The sequence below is a fragment of the Melospiza melodia genome, chromosome 3 (genome assembly GCF_035770615.1).
Source record: "Melospiza melodia melodia isolate bMelMel2 chromosome 3, bMelMel2.pri, whole genome shotgun sequence".
In the NCBI taxonomy this organism is placed as follows: Eukaryota; Metazoa; Chordata; class Aves; order Passeriformes; family Passerellidae; genus Melospiza; species Melospiza melodia.
The window spans coordinates 125,252,246-125,271,030 of NC_086196.1; the positions used below are offsets into that span (position 1 = coordinate 125,252,246).

The 18,785-nt window shown below is 37.7% G+C and overlaps 1 protein-coding gene across 3 annotated transcripts in view; it reads left to right on the top strand.

Moving 5' to 3' along the window:
* Positions 1-18,785, top strand: part of KHDRBS2 (KH RNA binding domain containing, signal transduction associated 2) — a 339,264-nt gene that overhangs the window by 149,841 nt on the left and 170,638 nt on the right. For all 3 annotated transcript variants that reach the window (XM_063153003.1, XM_063153001.1, XM_063153002.1), the window contains exon 4: positions 8,176-8,322. In XM_063153003.1, coding sequence (XP_063009073.1) covers positions 8,176-8,322 — 147 coding nt within the window. The remainder of the gene's footprint in view (positions 1-8,175; positions 8,323-18,785) is intronic.

Below are 18,785 nucleotides of genomic sequence, written 5' to 3' on the forward strand. Positions count from 1 at the left end.
TGAGCTTTGTGACTTCTTGCAGCCTTTGTCTAATGGCTGAGTGATTTTTACCTTCACTGCTTTACTTTTTGCCTAGGTCTGTACTGTATCTGTAATTAATGGTAGCAATAATAAATCATTATTCTGTGTGGAGGGTGCTGCTATGGCCCTAGAATAAAAGCACTGCACAGGGGAGCACAGGGAGGAGAGCACAGGGTTGGGATGGAAGTGGATGCATTGAAAGCTAAGGCATGGGATGATAGGGAAGGCTCCAGGACTCTAAGCAGGGACTAGGCATCAAGGTCAGCTGCAGGTCATTAAAGGGACACAACACTGGGATCTGGTAAAATCACATCATGAGTAACAAGAGAGCAAAAAAAACCCATACACAGCAGGTGTAAAACTTTCTGTATCTAGTGAAATTGGATGGGAAATAGAGTTGCTAAACAATGGAGAAAGAACAATGTATATAGCATGTTTACCATCCTAAAAATAACCCCCTGTGCTTCCTAGAGAGAGGAGAAGGAAATTATTGCTGTCAGTTTTATGTGTCTGTAGTGGATTGTCTTTGTGTGGATGCCATGCACCTACCAAAGCCTTTTATCACTCCCCTCCACAACTGCAGAGGGAAGGGAAAATATAACAAAGGATTCATGGGTTGAGGTAAACACAGAGAGAGATCTGAGAAAATACTGTGGAGGGCAAAAGCAGTCTAGAATTAGAGATAATAATTGTTACTAAGAAAATCAGAGCAGAACAATGAAAGTAAAATAAGACCTTAAAAGTACCTTTCTCCCCACTTCTGCCTTCTTCCCAGCTCTACCTTCTCTCCCCCAGTGGTGCAGGGAGACAGGGAATGGGGGTTACAGTCTGCTCAGTTCACCACAGGTTATTTCTGCCACTGGGCAGGGAGAGGAGTCCTTCTCCTGATCCAGTGTGGGGACTCTCCACAGGAGACAGTCCTCCATGAGTTTTTCCAACATCAGTCAATCCCACAGGCAACAGATCTCTGCATAATGCTGCAGTGTGGGTCACTGTTCCATGGTATGCTGTCCTCCTAGGACAGGCTGCTCCACCATGGGGACCCCGCAGAGAAACAAGTCCTGCAAGGAAACCTGCTCCAGCGTGGGCTCCTCTCTCCACAGGTCCCTGCCAGGAGCCTGCTCCAGCACAGGCCTCCCATGGGGTCACAGCCTCATCTTAAACATGCACCCGCTCTGGTGTGGGTCTCCTCCAAGGGCTGCAGGTGGATCTCTGCATCCCCATGTCCTCCATGGGCTGCAGGGGAATCAGCTGTGGTGCCTGGAGCACCTCCTGCCTCTCCTGCACTCACCTTGGAGTCTGCAGAGCTGTTCCTCTCACATATTCTCACTCCACTCTTCTCTGACCAAAATTACATCTGAGACATAACTTTTTCTCTCTTCTCCTTAAATATGTTACTGCAGGGGTGTTTGCACCATTTCTGTTTGGCCCAACCTTGGCCAGCAGCACATCTGTCTTGGAGCCATCTGGGATTGGCACTGCCAGACACTGAGGAAGCTTCTGGCAGCTTCTTACAGAAGCCAGCCCTGTACCCCCTAGTGCTACCAAAACTTGGCCATGCAAACCCAGTGCAGTATCTTGCATCAAAGAACTCAGGGTACTGCAACTCACGTCAGTGTTGTCCTCTCCACGCTGAAGCCATCAGCCTTAGGATCCCCAGGGCAGTGGAAGGGTGAGCGTGAAACCAGGGAAAGAGTCAGACACTAGAAAGTTACTTTATGTGTCATTTTTGCCTGCACGGTATTTGAGCTGCAGTCATTAGTATGGAACTAAACTTCTAATAAATCTTGGATTAAAGGAGGAAAAAAAAAAAAAGACTTCTTTTAAGATATGTTTTTGCCCATAGTAAAAGTGTAACATCTTGTTTGGAGTTCAAGCAAAATACATTGTAACTTAGTTGCAACAAACTGCTAATTAGCCTTTCATAAATAAAAGCATGACATTTTCTACTCTCATTAATTAAGGCAAAGTCTTTCTGAATCTGAAGGTATCTGGATTGCAGTGATCTCTAGTTGTGATCATAAGTTTTAAGATGAACAAAATCCATTGAAGCATCTTTAGGTATGGTAATTGTGCATTTCTTGAGGATCTTTTATTTCCCACATAAGCTTTCCAATCTTGCAATTCATTGATTGTATTCAATAAATATCTTTGGCTTGGTTAATTCAAGGAGCAATTTTCTAGTGCCCAGGTGGTTCTTATCTATGCTGTTTTAGCTTCTGCTTAGATTTGTACAAACATAGCAACATTTACAGGTCTGTGAACTCTTAGTTTTCTGGCAGGGAATTTAAGCATAGATCACTAGTTGTTGTCACAGTGGTCACTGATGCCTCAGTTTTGGCAACTACCACTTCAGTGTGTTAATCTTTTTCCAAAACTTTTTTTTTTTTCTCCAAAGAATTCCTTTTTTTTCTTCATTTAACCTTCATGTCAGTGTTAGGGTTCTTTCAGTAGTGGTTGTGTTATCATCACATTCTTCTGCTGATTAGTCTTTTTTACCTTTCTGCCTCTCTAAACAAAAAGATGATCTAGGTATGGGTTAGTGCCCCTTAGCCATTGAGATTTTGTTGCATTTCATTTTGAAAAGCATCAGGAAATAAAACACTGAAGGACCTGTTTGCCCAAGACAGTACTGTATGTACACAATTCTCTGCTCCAGTTCACCAAAGTAACAATGAAAATTTTAATGATGAATCAAGTACAGAAAAATAATTGTTGTCACCTGTATCTCCCTCGTTATTTTCTCTTTTAGGTGATGTTCTTTCTAATGCTTGCATTTCTTAATGGGGTCTCTGTGGCTGACTGCAGATGTTGTACGCCCACTGTCTTTGCACTGCTATGTGAGCTCTCTCCATGTACTCACCACTTCCATCTTCTTTATTCTTCTTCCCTTCTTCCTGGAGTGAGAATAACTGGTTTAAAAATAAGAGTCAAGGAATAGCTTAGGTCTTTTAGCTGTGTTCTGTACTCTACTGAATCTTCCAATGCCTCCTCCATGATCAAATTGTCTTTTCTTTTTTTGTCTTTTCTTTTTTTTTTTCTTTCTTTGTTTCTCTACTGATGGGTCCTTGGACTTGAAGGTTTTTTAACTCCTAACCCAGTACCCCCAATAAATGAGTTCACTGTTACTTATACTAAAGTCAGTGCAGTAGACAACATTTTGATTTTTTTCATTTATGTCCAGATTAAAAATTAATAGGTTTGCATTTATCAAACTGCGTGCTCATTAATTTTATTCTGTAGCATTGCCCACTGATCTTATGAATAATGCCTGTGTAGCAGCAGCCCTGTGATTATCATCTTTGTCTCTGCACTATGCTTTTCTTTGTAAATTCTTGCAAGATATGAAATCCATTGCAATTCTCAGATTGTTCCTCAAGCATCCATTGTTTCTTTTTGTAGCTGTATTTGTTTCATTATAGGAAGTTCCTTGTATTCTATTGATTAAATTTATCTCTGAGAGCTACAGAGTTCCTACTGCAAGTTTCTTTTCTATTATTTTTTATATGCTTTATTTCAGTGTTATGAGGACATTTTTGATTCACCAGTCTCGACTGTGTAATTGTTTCTGTGCAAACTCCATTTCTTTCAACTTTTTTCTAGTCTTTTTATTCAAGCATTTTGGCCAGGCTTCTAGACAGAAAGCAGTTGTCTGTCAACACACATCCTTTTAAAACATTAAGACTCCTTTCACATCCAGAGATAATTCATCATTTTTCTTGGCCTTTATGTTCCTATCACTCACATACTTCACTTTTGCCGAGGTTGATACTTCTCATATTTCCACTATAGAGTTTTATAGCTCATTTACCCTGCTTTAGTCAACTGGAAATTATAAAACAGTAGGTGTTTCAAAACACCTCTTATCCTTAGGAGGGAGTGGGTGATAGCACCATACATCATGCTGAGGGTGGATGGACTTCAGCACTGTGTGACAGACACTCAGAATGAGAGGAAGAAGAGAGAATGAAGAAAGTGAAGGAAGCTGGAAGTATGTCTTGTATGAGGGGATGTGAGTTCTGTCACTCTTGAGAAATGAAGGGAATTGACATGCAGAATGGAGTGGAAGAGGATCAGGATGAGGGGCAGTTGTTTCTGGAGGGTGATACATGTTTTCTCTGCTGTGCTCAACCCACACTGAACTGAATCATTGTCACTGTGAACTAAGAACCATACTATGAACCTGAGAGTCAGTACTAAGAGTGATTGCCATCACTAACCCAGAAACCAAGGAATCTATTCCTTTTATAAAGCAGAACAGATCAGGTCCCAGGTCTGTTGTTTTTCTGCCCTAAGATCCAGTGCCAGTGGAGATTTAACTGCATTTTGATTCAGTGAATCCATCAGGCTTTCGATGCTCATCACCTTCCACTGTGATTCATTTCATGTCTACATGAGTAAGCTTAAGCAGTTCTCATTTCTGTGCTTGGGCTGTGGGGGAACAACTCATCTGCTGGGTGGACACTGGCCAAGGCTGTGCAAGCTGAACAGGGTCTAGAAAACTGCTAGGCATGATGCAGGGAATTGTAGAATGTAAAAAGCTATGAGAGTCTGCCAAAAGTTACAGACAGCACCGTGGGGAATACCTGAACCTCAGAGGTGATTAAGGCAGAGTTATATGAGAAACAGCCAAAGTCCACAAGTAATTGCACTGGTGCATTAGAGGCCGCTAGGGCCTTGGAAGGCCATTAGCACCCAGATAGCCTGGTAAGGAACACCATGAAAAATAGATTAATGATGATCTCACTTATTCTGCCTTAATGGGTCAGGTGCTGGAAAGTCTCATAATCCATTTCAGTCCTTACCAGCCCTACACGGGGTGTTATTCATTAGTGTTTTTGTTTGACTCAGAAGCATAGTTTAGAGGAGAGCCTCCTGATCCTTCCCAATTCCCATTATTTAAAGTGAGCAGAGCTCACAGGGTTTTAACTGGATTCCTCTCCTATGAAACTAAATCAAGGTTGGGCTCCAGAAAGGCTCTCTGGCTTCTAAGGGGAACTCAGTTATTGCAACCAGAGTACAACTAGCAGGAGGCAAGATCCACTGCTGTGGGCAGCACTGCCATCCTAAACAGAAGCAGTATGGATACTGGGTCCATGGTACTGAGATACTGGGACCATTTTGGGATGTGCTGCTTGCTAATGAAGATCTGCAAAGGTGTTGTACTTCTCCTTGTGCTCCTGGGAGGGCCTGTTCCTCTGTAGTGCCCTTGGAAAGCTGTGTTAGCTGCCAGTAGGTACCACCTGCCATACCAGCGAGTGTCTCCCCAACACTGTGAGCCATGTCTGTTGTTTGCTTGTTAGATGCCTGGTACCCCACATAGGGTTAAATGTAAGGCTACATTCAGTCCCCAAATACTCAGCCATATTCACTGGCTTTGGGAAGGAGAGTTTGGTGCAGTGCTCACATGGTCTGTGAGTTCTCATTCACTCATAGTTTTCCTTAATCAAGTTTCTTTGTCTCTCTACATACACTTGCAATAAAAGGAGCATTATTGTGACATTTTACCCTCTTACGGGAAGAGATACCATGTGAAAATTCAGTCTTTAGCCCCATGTGTTCCACAAGAAGAAACCTCATTAAGTATCCTCACGAAGAAGTGTGTAGTATCTCAGAACCTCAGCCTGTGGTTTCCAACAGCTTTAACAATAAGCTCCAAGTAGTGACAGAAAGCATGTGCTGAACTGAAGAGGCAGGTTAGAAAATGATGTGTTGTAAGAAAACCTGAGTTGGTTTGGAAACTAAAAGAGAAACGTAATTACCATTGTTACCACTGAAGAGGCATATTCCAGGTATGCATTATAAAATCATCTTGCTGATGTCTTAGCTGTACAGAATCCTCATCAAAACAATGAGCAAAATATTATTCTTTTGCTTTTTCTACATCTGAAAAAAAGGTCCAATTTCTAAATTCTAAGTTTCTTGGTAGTCTTTTCCTGAAAGATAACTTTTGGTGCTTTCTGGCATTTGTTGGTTTTTTGTTGGATTTTTTTTCCTTCAGAATCTTAAAAAAGCAATAGGGAGGAAACGTCCAGCAATCACTAGGGTGCACCTTTATAACTATTAAAACTTAATTTTACTGAAAACTTCATACCAGATTTTTCTAGACGTAATCAAATGTGTGATTTTTTTTTCCAGAAAACTGGAAGCATCTCATGATAGATTTTTATATTATGCTATGGTTCTTATGGAAATTTCAATGAGATTTCAGTGATAAGCTAAAATGCCAAAGATAATTGAACTGTAAAAATAAAAATAGTGAGACAATTATATCTCATCATAATTTTTCTAGTTTCAGTTGCAAACAAATATGTCAAATTTAAAACATAAAAATAAAATAGTAGTTTACATTTATTGAGTTAATTATTTTATCATAATCTCCAAATGTTGACTTAGCATGGAGCCTGATCTCGGGCTCTAGAGCTGCAGGATATAGCCTTTGTGTATTCTCTGGAAAATCAAAAAGTCCTTGAGACTGGATCTTCTAACATAGATAAAAAGAACTGAATACTTATTGTTAGGAGCATAGCATTTTGCAAATGGTTTTGGTAGCACGCAATGGTGTAAAAGAGTCAATACTAAAATAAGTGAAGTTAATGCAGAATTAAATAAGCTTAATCAGTAATAATTGCAATCTGTTGTTACAGTTTTTATATCTTTACTACATGTTCACAAACTATTATTTTACTATATACTAAAAAGGTGTAACCTTTTCACCATTTTCAAGCAAATTAGTTTACTTATTTTTGTGATGTTTTTTGTTTATACATATTTTCTTTTAAATTACATTTCTCAAAATATTTTTGAAGACTGAGACTTCTGCTCATCATTTCTTTAGCATTACTTATGTCTATCTTGTGTAGCAATGGATTGGATTTTTCATTGTGTTGTCATAGCCAGTGCCATTAACACGATCACTATTCTATGTCTCTGATTTTTATGGAGCAGTAGCTACTACGAATCTATTTTGCAATTTACATTTGCTATCTCAAAACGTTGTGTAAGAAAGTGGATTGACATTTCAGAACATTACTCTAACATGAAGTAGGATTATTAGGCTTATTTTATAGCTATAAAATTGGGACCCAAAGATGGTTGAGCTATATCTAGGTGTGGTGATTCACCAGCTGAGCTGTCCTCCACATTACATAGGTACCCTGAATTGGGACTGGGGCTGAAGCTCCTTCATCACTGAGTATTGAGAGCAGCTCAGGGGCCCTCGGCATAAGAAGCACATGGATCTGTCAGAGCAGCTCCAGAGGAGGGCCATGAGGACGACCAGTGCTGGAGCCCTTCTGCTGTGAAGAGAATTTGGGTTACTCAGCCTGGAGAAGGCTCAGGGTAAATTTATGGCACCTTTCAAGTACAGAAAGAGGCCAAGAAAGCTGGAGAGGGACTTTGTGAAAAGGTACATAGTGAGGGGACAAGGGGTAGTGGCTTTAAACTGAATGAGAGTAGATTTTATATTAAACATTCGAAAAAGGTTCTTCACTATGACTACGGTGAGACATTGGAGCGGTTTGACCAAAGAAGTTGTGGATGCCCCATTCCTGGGAGTGTTTTAAGGCCCTAAGCAACCTGATTTAATAGAAGGTGTCTGTTCCTGGCAGGGGCACTGGAACTACATAGTCTTTAGTAATTCACACCCTTCACATCCAAACTATCCTGTGATTCTGTGTCTCAAATAAAAGTCCTAGAGCATATTTTTCATATTATCATTTGGTGATACTAAAATGTACTGGCTGCAGACATTTGTTGAAGAACCTAAAGAGTTTACTAAACAATAGTGTTCCAAAATGGTTAAATGCATCTTTATTTTATGGGGTTTTTTGTTGTTAAGAGCTAAGATTCAGACAGATGAATGCAGCTTTTCCATTATGGATTTAATATGTCACTTCTTCCTTCTGGTGTATTTAGCATTTTTTCACTGCGCTGATTAAAATCTGATTTAGATGATAATTATGCTGGTTTTATAATTCAAACACTCAAAATTGATTTTTAAATCTTTAGGTGGCTTGAACTAGACTTTTATTTCTTAACGGATTTAAAAGTCTGCTTACAGTATGTCCTTCTGTCCTGTTGTCTGTGAATGCTAAATCACTGCAAAATTAGTAGATTTCCAGTTTTAAAACCAAATCCACCCTTTCTTCATAGGAGGAAGAACTAAGGAAAAGTGGAGAAGCCAAATACGCCCACTTGAGTGATGAGCTCCACGTATTAATTGAAGTGTTTGCTCCACCTGGGGAGGCGTATTCTCGTATGAGTCATGCCTTGGAAGAAATAAAAAAATTCCTGGTTCCTGTAAGTCACTTATTACATTCTTCTTGGCAGGTTATGGTTTTGTTGCATTGAGTTTGTTCCTTTTTTTAGACTAAGGAAAAAACACCTTCACTGCATTCTGTTGAACTTTTGTCTTTCATCCTTTTGTCACAGGGAGATGCCAAACAGGCCATTATGTGTCACAGTTGATGCCCTGATATTTTTTCCTAGCTGTCTTATTATTTCCATTTATCAGTGTTTTTTGCTTTCCTTTCTTTTGTGGAGGAACTGGTAGATTAGTTTTGTTTTCTGATTGCAGACATTAGTCATTTGTATGAGAGTGCACTTTCAGGATTTTTGAATATTTAAGTCTGTAAAAACATTTTACTACATGTAACAATTTACCTAAATATCTTGCTAATGAAGTTAATGAATTTCTTGTGCAGCAAACAGGATGAGCAAAACATTCCTAAGACATTTCTGTTCACCTTTTGACTCAAACCACAGTTTGGCAATCTTCCATCATCTAGGAGAGTGCAGAAATGTACTCTAAAGGTGTGAACCTTTTCAATTTGATTTATACTAAATATAACTCTTTCTGAAATATTTACCTTCATGTCTATTGATTTTCCTCAAATTCTCTAAAAATTTTTTTTTCCGCATTAATAAGTGCATTCCGTGCTATTTTCGTACTTAAATTTGTCTTAGCATTGAAGCGTAAGCATACTAAGTATTAAGTGAAGTAGTACTAGAATCACATGAGTTGTTTTCTGAGATCGGTCCTGAGAGTTCTTAGTGCTCTAAAAATGTTCAGAACTTACATGCCTTAAAAAGAACATTATGAGAGTTTTTTCTATTTTTTAAATGAAAAAAATATGTGTATGTTCAGATCTCTTGATAATAATGGAGGGATTCAAAGAGTGCCTTTTTTAATGAGTAAAAGGAAGCCAAGATAAGAGATATTCAGGTAATGTCTATGAATACTTGCATGGCAGAATTTCAATGCCTTTTTTGCTGTAGGCTTCTTGATGCAGGAAAAGGGGAATATGTTACAAGTAAAATATTGAAGTCGACTATTTTTAAATGTTAATTTTTTAAGAGCAAATACACATTTTTTTAAGAACACTAAGTAGCTTAAGATTGTTAAAAATAAATATCTGGATATTTCTTTTAAATAAAAAAGTTTGCTGGCATCAAGTGCCCAGAAATGAGCTACATTTTAAACAAGTTAAATCTGTCTTTCTGATTTTTCCTTCCGATTTCCTTATGCTTCCAGTTTGGGAACACTAGTAATAAAATATCATTTGGAATTCTTTGAAATAACTGTAAGACAAGAAAACATTTTCACGATTTCTGAGTTTATGTTGAACATAAAACACAAGGGACAAATTAGGTCAATATTGTAATGCTGGCAGCATGTCTTGGAATGACATTTTGACTGCAAGCTAATGGTGAAGATCTGCCAAGCCATTACACTGGAAGAAAATTTATCATTAAGTAACATATTCCTGAAAAGTCTGGCGTGTTGTAGCTTAAAATGATAACAGCACCAATTACAAAATTTACCCATCTTTGTCATTTGGATAATGCTATTTCCAGTTGTTCATGACTTTCCAAAACTTCAGATTGTTTCTGTAAAAGGTTTCTGTTTAAAGTTACCTTCTTGTGTCCTTTTCATTCTGGAAAAGAGATCCTGCATTCTAGCATGGTGCAATGAAAATGGCATCTGGATTTTTAACATCCATCATGTGTTCTGTTCAGCCTGGGTGAATAAGAAAGACAGAACTGTGTGTTTTCAGAGTAGTATTAAAATCTGTTGTAATATTCAGCATCTGTACAAGCATATATTGTGGATGGCACTTTATTTATTTGGAAAGATTGTATTTGTTTTCCAGCACAAGTATAATAGCTACACTGGAGGAAATATAAAAACAGGTTCTTTATTATGAGATTTTGAACATGGTTGACTGTGGCAGGAATAGACCCTGTCATAGAAGGCCACCAAATTTGTCAGGCATGATTTGCCCTTAGTGAAGCTGAGGTACCTGTCACCATTCATCTCCTCATTTCACACGTATCTTTGCAAAATTTCCAGGAGGATTTGTTTCCATGATCTTTCTGACCTGAGGTGAGGCTGAAAGAGCTGTAGTTTCCTGTGTCTTCCTTGTTTCTCTTTTTTAAGTGGGGGTTCCTTTTCCCCTTTTCCAGTCAGTGGGAGCTTCAGTGGACTGACATGACTTCTCACATACGATGGGCAGTGGCTTAGGCACTTCCTCAGCCCGTTCCCTCAGCATGAGCAGGTGCAGCTCACCAGGTCCCCTGGACTTGTGCACCTTTGTGTCCCTTGGATATCCTCCAGCCTGATCCTCTCCTATAGTGGGCAATTTCTCATTCCCCCCGTCCCCACCTTTGCCTTCTGTGACCTGGGCAGTGTGGCTGGAGCACTTGTCTGTGAAGACCAAGGCAAGGAAGTCATTGATGACCTCAACCTTCTCCCTGTCCTGGGTAGCCAGGTCCCCAGGTTTGCTCCAGAGAGGGCCCACATTTTCCCTAGTCTTCCCTTTATCACTGATGTACTTTTCCTCTTGCCCTAGCCAATTTTAATTCTGTCAGGGCTTCTGTGAGCTTTCCTAACAAGATACCTGGCTGCTTGGGCAATTTCTGCACTCCTTCCAGGCTGCCTGTTCCTGCACCCACCCTCTGTTGGCTTCCTTTCTGAGTTTATCCAGGAGCTCCCTGTTCATCCATATAAGCCTCCTGTCATTTTTGCCTGACTTTCTCTTCAGTGTGATGCTCATTCCTGAGCTTGGCAGAGGTGATCCTTGAGCATTAACCAGCCTTCTTGTGCCCCTCTTCCCTCCAGGGAATCATAATCACTCCAAACAAGTAAAAATTGTACTTTATGACTTGTTTATTAGTTTTATCCCCTCTGCTTCTTTTCAGATTTACAAAGCAATTATTAACTGACTGGCTGTAACATGTTTCAAGGGTTTTTCACTCAGAAAGATTGCACTAGATAATTTCCTTTTTGTTCCCTATTTGCAGCATCTCTTGAGTTTGTTTTATGATGTTTTGTTGTTTATAAGACTTAATTTATTGCAGCAATGAATATTGGGATTGCATGACAAGGATAAAACAGTAGAACAGAACAGTTTTATTTGTACCAAATCAAGGATGCAATAAAGTATTCAAATGAGTTTTCACATTGCTTATGAATTTTCTGAAGATTACATGAAATATTGCCCTCAGAAATTACACTGATCATGTCAGTGAAATGGAATAATGTTTTTATACCTTCTTCAGAAGTTTTAATGAGACTGAATTTTAAGATAAATGCCCAGAAACCATAATAAGAGAAAAGGAGATAAATGTAGGGCAATATTAAGAAAAAAAAAAAAGAACATTTATTAACTGAAGCAGTTTTCATGAACAACTACTTTTGATTTAAATGTGATTACTTCTTTTTTACCTTCAACCTCAATAACAGGTATCCATATTTTTAGTAAGGAAGATTTTGCCTCCAGGCCAGAGTTAGAAACTGCAGTCTGTCCCACAAGTTAACACATTCCATAGCTGCAGCTCGGTCTCAGTTGGTGCTTTGGGCTCCTTCCAGCAGGCATTTCAGTGCATGACTGAATCCCAGTGTCTGCAGCTCTTGGCAGCTGCCACGCTTCCAAAGCCAAGCTGCTTCCTTTGCTGTCTGCAGCTTCCATTTTGCAAATGGTTTGAGGTCTGTGTGGGTGCTGCCAGCAGGACATTGCTAACTGGTTGATAAGATTTATTCTGTAAGTGACTGCTAGTTCTTTGGTAGGTTTTATGCAAAATTAAGTCTTTGTGGGGTGTTATATCCAATTACTAGCTAGATACTGTGCTCCATTTTGGGCTGATGTTTACTTAGTATGAATATTTGCATATAATTGAAATATGAAAAATAAAAATAGCCATGATTAAGGAGGTAGGATTAATCTCAGAGTCTTGAAAAACAACTGTCTGCTCCAATATTTTTCTGTCAACCTAATAAAAATGAAATCAAGAATGTGTTTCCAAAGTCAAGGTTTTATATTAACAATCCCATTTGGAACTGATGATAACATATTGGAAATTATTCAGTATTATCTATGTGGAAAATACAAACAATAGGGATACCTGGGAGGAGGACACGTTTTTTAGATTCACCTTTGTGGCCAACAGATTTGATAAAATCCATAGGTATCTGACAGCCAAGTACTTCTGATCCTGAACTGTCAGGGACCTAGGTTTGTGTGAGGAACCTAAGGCTGGTGTAAGATCTCAGTGCCTCAGAATGGGATGCAGGGTCAGCAAACTAGAAGGGGAGACTGAGGAGCAGAGGGAGGGGAGGAGAGCCTAGAAGCTTTCCAAGCTTTAAAATCTGCTGGTTTTTAAAGGTTCATGGCTATTAAATGCAGTCAAGTTTTTTCACTATTACTGACCAATGAAATTCTACATCACTCCTGTTATACAGAATTGTATAATATTGATTTAAATCCAAACATGCAAATACATTTTCTGAACAAGCTCTTAATTCCCATGTCGTAAGGAGCTATACTGTTCCTTAGGAGTTCTGTGCTTTCTAACACAGGCAAAATCTTTATTCTGATTCTTTTATCCCTTTAAGCAAAGCATTTTTATTTGACATGGTTAGCATCCCTTGGGAGAATGAGAGCAGCAGATACTGATCATCCATTTTACGTGTGAGTGCTCTGTAATAGGGAGCTATTATGTAGAGGGCAGATTGCAGCTGCGGTGACATGACCACTCTAAAAAGATTGTTTACAACTGTGTGGTCAGATGATCAGAAATTGAACCAATTACCACTTTAAAAACTGTTGTCCAATATATTTGCATACATTATCCTAGCCACTTGTGTCTGCTTGAAATTGAGGCTTATTGGCACCACTCAAGGGCTGGGAATGAACACATGGCCATGTAATGCAGTCCAGTTGATGGGCAGTGTCTGGTGATCATCTGCCTGTGCAGTATTCTCTGGGTGTTTTTATCAGTTCAGATCAGATTCTGTTATTAGAAATCACTGTGGTGAGGCAACAGGTGAATGCAGAGATTTAGGTTGTTTTTAATTCAGGCTACAATGTCTTCCAGACTTGCTTGTAAGTGCCACAATATCTTACTGGCTGTTTATATTCCATCCTTTTATCTCACCTTGCTCTATACTATTGATTAAAAGAATTTTCTTACCAATCATTTAAGGATATTATCTGTTCTCATTGATCCAGCTAATTAAAGTGAAAAATCACTAAGGAAGAAGAGCCTTTCAGTGAAATCAAAGTTTACTAATTTCACACTGGAAGTTATTTATGCCAGAGCTATTTATGAAAAAATCTGAGATCCATGGGAAATTGAAAACAAACTTTGAGGCCAGTTTGTTTTAGTGAGAACAATTAAAACATCTTGAAGTAAGGTTTAGTTCCTTGAAGGTCTTTCTCTGTCTAATACTGTAAACAGAAATTATTTTACCTCAAACTTATATTTACTGTATATGTAGGAACTCCTATCTAGTACGGACCAAAGTTACAAATAATCTGTGCACAGCACATGTAACAATTCTGTCAGTTTTAGGTATATGACATTTATTTTGCACTTTTTTTATTAGCCATCTGAATTACTTCTGTACTACAGTATAATATGTTATCTTTATTTACATACTATTTCATATTCAATGGTTTTGTAACCTTATGTTTGTTTCTAAATAAGCTGTACTGTGGGTGGGAGGATGCCAGTCTTTTTTTTCCTCTTTCAAAGAACCTCAACAGGCAAAACATTTCCCTAAATATGATGCTGAGCAGCAGCAGAGCTGCATCTCTAAAATTCATCTTTTATGCCTGTCAAATTAAATAATTTACACTTGCACATTCTTCAAAATTCCTTGCAATAATAAATAATTAGTACAGTAATTATTTTAAAACTGTGCTAAGGAAAAATTTTAGCAGCTGTTTTAGCTGTGCTGGGTTCTGTTTTTCCCAGCGTGCAACATCTCTGGCAATTTCACACACAAGTTTTGATAATCAAGGAAATAAAATTCAGAGATTCTGTCAAGGCCTAAAATGTCATAGCACTTTAGCTCTTCACAGCCTTTTTTCCTAAACATCGCTTAACAAATCAAATTATTATCAATGCATTCAAACATCAGTGTACTCAAGAGAGTCATCACAACTTGTGGACTATGGTTCTTGACTTTTCACAGATGCTGAAGTTTTTCCTAATAATGAATACTGGCTGATTGAGCAGCACTTGTGTTGTTTAAAACACTTATTTTACACTTCATGAAAATAATCCTAAATCTTCCCCTGAAAGTGAATGTTTAGGGGTGGAGATGTACACCAAAAATGTTTCAATTTTTCAGCTAAAAATTAAACTCCATTATTTTTCAATGGACTGATTTTTTTAATATAGTTATTGATTTACAATATAGACTACTGGTTCTTTCTGCTGTAAAGCTATAAAATGGATAGCAATACAAATTTAATCAATAATTAATCAAATGTCTTCATATTTTTGTCATGAAGAGTTGGTCATGTGTTGACATGCCAGAGTAAGTGTCTTTTTCCTAGGCTTAGCTCCCAGCTGTTTCAAAGCAATTTAGATACTTTGCCACATCTTGGATGGTTTAAGGGTTGATAGTCCCACTATGAGTGGATTAAGACTTCTTCAGATATTCCAAGATTTATTCAGTCTGTGAAAGCAATTCCTTGGTGATCTCTTTCTGACGCACAGAGGAATCAGTGTAAGGGGCTCAGCCTGGCTGTCACAGCTTTCAGATGAACCAGAGACATGAATCTGAGCAGGGACTTCACTCTGACCATTAAACTGAGCATGCTGCTTACATGTGGCTGTAGTTTAAAGAGATATTTGCAACTTGCTTGGTGAGTCCATATTCATCAGCAGTTTTAGGCTTGTTTTGCTCCTTCCTTTTCTTAGGGCAGGTTTTTCTCCAGTGGCAGATCAGAAGAAATTATTTCGGTGCAGATGATAAAATTAATGCAGAAAAATTTGAATCCCACAGTATTGCTTCTGGTTTCTTAATTGCTGGTTTGTAATATGTAGCAACAAATTTGCTGTGGTATTGCACATTAGACTGTTTACCTTAGCAAGACAACCAGACCCTCCTACACATGTGGCATTTCATTTAAATCTCTGTATGTGGGTACAAATTTGGTCAATCAACTCAACAATAAAGGTTGTTTGTTCGACCCAGTGAAGAGTCTGCAGCTTTATGATTTGAAAATAAAATTCCATGTAGTTCTGTATAAAAGTAGGCATGGAAAGTATTTTTAAAATAATTGATTTGCATGCAAGGAATTACTTTGTAATCATGATGAGAAAAAATGTGCAAGATGTTATTAAGTGTTCCCATCACATATATTACTATCTTTTTTCCCCACCAGACATCAGTATGAGGAAAAAAAAGGATGATATCTGGTAAAAAAAAATAAGACTGAAAGCTAGGAGATAAGAGTTACTTATTTTGGCTCTTTTAAGGAATTGGTTATTGGTTTAACCAGGTTACTTTACCTTGCAGGTGACTTATCTCTATGTTTCACATGTATTAGCAAAGTGACAATCAGATTTTTAAGGTTTAATTAATTTATGAAAGTACACTTACATAAGTAAAAAGTTTGCGCTATCATTCACACTGAAAACCATACTGCAGATCCTACAGTGTGTTGGGTGTTGTTTTGATTTTTTTTATTTTTAGAAACAAAAGGAAGAAAAAAGGTTTTTGGTGGTATTAGTAAACATTATCTTTTTTTTAATGTAGCAAAAGTCAGTGTAGTCAATTCTGAGGATGCCGAGTTCTGATCACTTAGGAAAGCATGAAAGAAATAGCAAAAATGCAGCTTTTACTTCTCTTCCCTTAGTTCATCAAAGGCTTTTCTTTGAACCTTAGTTAAGCTCAGAAAAACTTAAGATTGCAATGAGTTTGACAGTTCACTTAGGCACTGAGTGATTAAAAAAAAAAAAAAAACAAACTAAATTCCACTTCCTCTTGTTTGTTTTGAAGCAGTTTTTCAAGAGTTAGTAAGTGCCCTCATCTTCATGCATGGTTAAAATCAGAGGGTAATTTCACACCCTTCCTCGCTCCTATGTTGCTCTGGATTTGTTTCTTTTCTAGCTCCCAGCTTTTATTGCAAAGAAGCAGAGGTAGCTCTGGTTTTCCATGACATAATTGAATATCTTCCTCTCTCATCCTTAGCTTACCTCTTTAGTTTTTCTGTTGGGCTGGGATGGCCAGGAGGGCACAGAGTAGCTCATCTTGGTAGTCAAGAAGAAGTCCAGCAATGGAATGGATCTTCTGTTGTTTGTGGTTCAGTGTCAGGGCTTTTCTAGCGCTATATCCACCCTTCATCCTGCTTGCATTGATTTGGTGTTTTTTTAATGGCATTTGTAAAAAATCCAGGGCATCATTCTTAAATGATAATCACTAATAAGGAGCTATTTACTTTCAGTATTTTGATGCCTATCAATACTTCAGTTTATGTATTTTCATAGCATTACTTTGCATTTATCATCACTCCCTTTTTTTTGCCAGTTTTATTTCTAGTAATAGAGTATAATGAGACCTTTCAGCAATTCTCCTCAATAACCTTTAGATTTTATTGCTTTGAATAATTTAATTGAAATACTATCACTTCACTATTCAAGATTTTTAATAACATTTATAAATATGATGAGCAGACCAGATTTTTTAATCACTCAATAAATTCTTCCCCTCAGAAAACAGAAAATTACAATAATAGTCCAGCTATTTTTAGTATTCTTTCTCCTGTAACCAGGAGAAAATTCCTAATCATCAAGGTGCTCTGTTTTAGCACTTGACAACTTTGGTCTGGCGGATGAGAATTTTTATCTCCATGGATAGAGGGGTTTGAAAATGAATATCTCATTTGCTGTGTGCTAAGCTATATGAAATAAACTTGTTCAGAAATAATCTGCATGAAGGATAAAAATACATCCATCTGCAGAATGTACTTCTCCAAGACAGTGAGAGTTACCTGCATACATTCAGCACATACAAACTTGAGGGTTTAGTAAATAAAGGATATACATTTGTATATATTCCTGATGTTTTGAATGGTTTTAAGTCTCCTGATGGCAAGGAATAATATGAAAAAACTTCATTGACATGAGATTTTTAAAAGAAAAAAATAAATTTAAAAATCAAGTTGAGAAGGAAAAAATGGTGGTTGACTATGAAAACAGCTTTCAACATTAAAAACTAAACAAGTTTAGTTTAATATGGTTTTGGTTCGACCTGAGAAATGAAGGGATGGCAAAAAACTTTTAAAAAATGACTATATAAAAATCAGGAAAGATGCAAAAGACAGATTAATGGCAATCAAGTTTATAAAATAAAAATCCCATCTTTAATTGAATAGTTGTGAAGGAAATATTTGTCAGCAATGCAGTGATAATACAAATGAGTTCAAGGAACATAGTAGAAATAAAAGGAATTGTAAAAATACACAGACTTGAATCCCTGGAGATGGTAGCATTATCAGTCATTAATGATGCAGAATGTTTAGGCAGGATGTTTCCATAAATATTGATTGTGTAACTGGAAAAATAAAGTGTGGTGTATTTGTATTTTACCAAAATGATGGAATACTTTGCAGTTGCTAGTATAGTAGTGTTAATTTTAGAAAAAAAAATGAGGAATGTAGAGAAGAGTCATATTGCACTGGGCTAAGAGCAGCAGTGCTGCTTTCTAGTGGCTTGTTTCTCATGCTTTGTGTTTCATATTTGGACTTTAGTTTTTCAGGTAGGGGGAGCATTCTCAGTCTGGAGCTTTTATAAATACCAGTCAATCACCACTTTCTTCATTGGTGGTTTGGTTTTTTTTGCTTACTTTATGTGGGCATTTGCTCTTCCATCAGGGCATGTACAGTGTCTTCCTCACAGTGTGGATGAGCACTTCCATGAAATTGGGAAGGATTGGCTGTTTTAGGACTACAAAACATCTGTCAGATACAGCTGGAGTGGACTAGTGAGTCAAAAGTTAGTTGTGTTGGAATGACAGGCAGTGGAATAAAAATGTGGCCAGGGAAAGAAAAACTTGCAAAAAATCTGTAGCAGCACGACTGTGCAGTGACTGTGCCATGGCCAGCCTGGCAGGAGTCCTTCACTGGATAGCTGTGAAAGTTTGCAGCTTATGAAAAAAATAGAAAAAATAACCTAACCAATACTTTGGTACTGTTACGTTGCGATGAAAAATGAGTCAACAAATCTCATTTCTGGTTCAGTGAGAGTTTGTTGATGAAATTGTGTTAATGACATTAAATTCCATTAAACATCTATCCATATGTATGATATAACAGGGCTCAAACCTTCTTAATAAGAATATATCTCTAAATATATGTGTCTGTAGCAATTTTCTTAGGGAGGTGATGTGTGAAACTTCTTTGTCTGTCAAACCTGCTTTGTTTATCAAATTTTGAAGATGGAGATTTGCATCTTGATAGTAGATTATT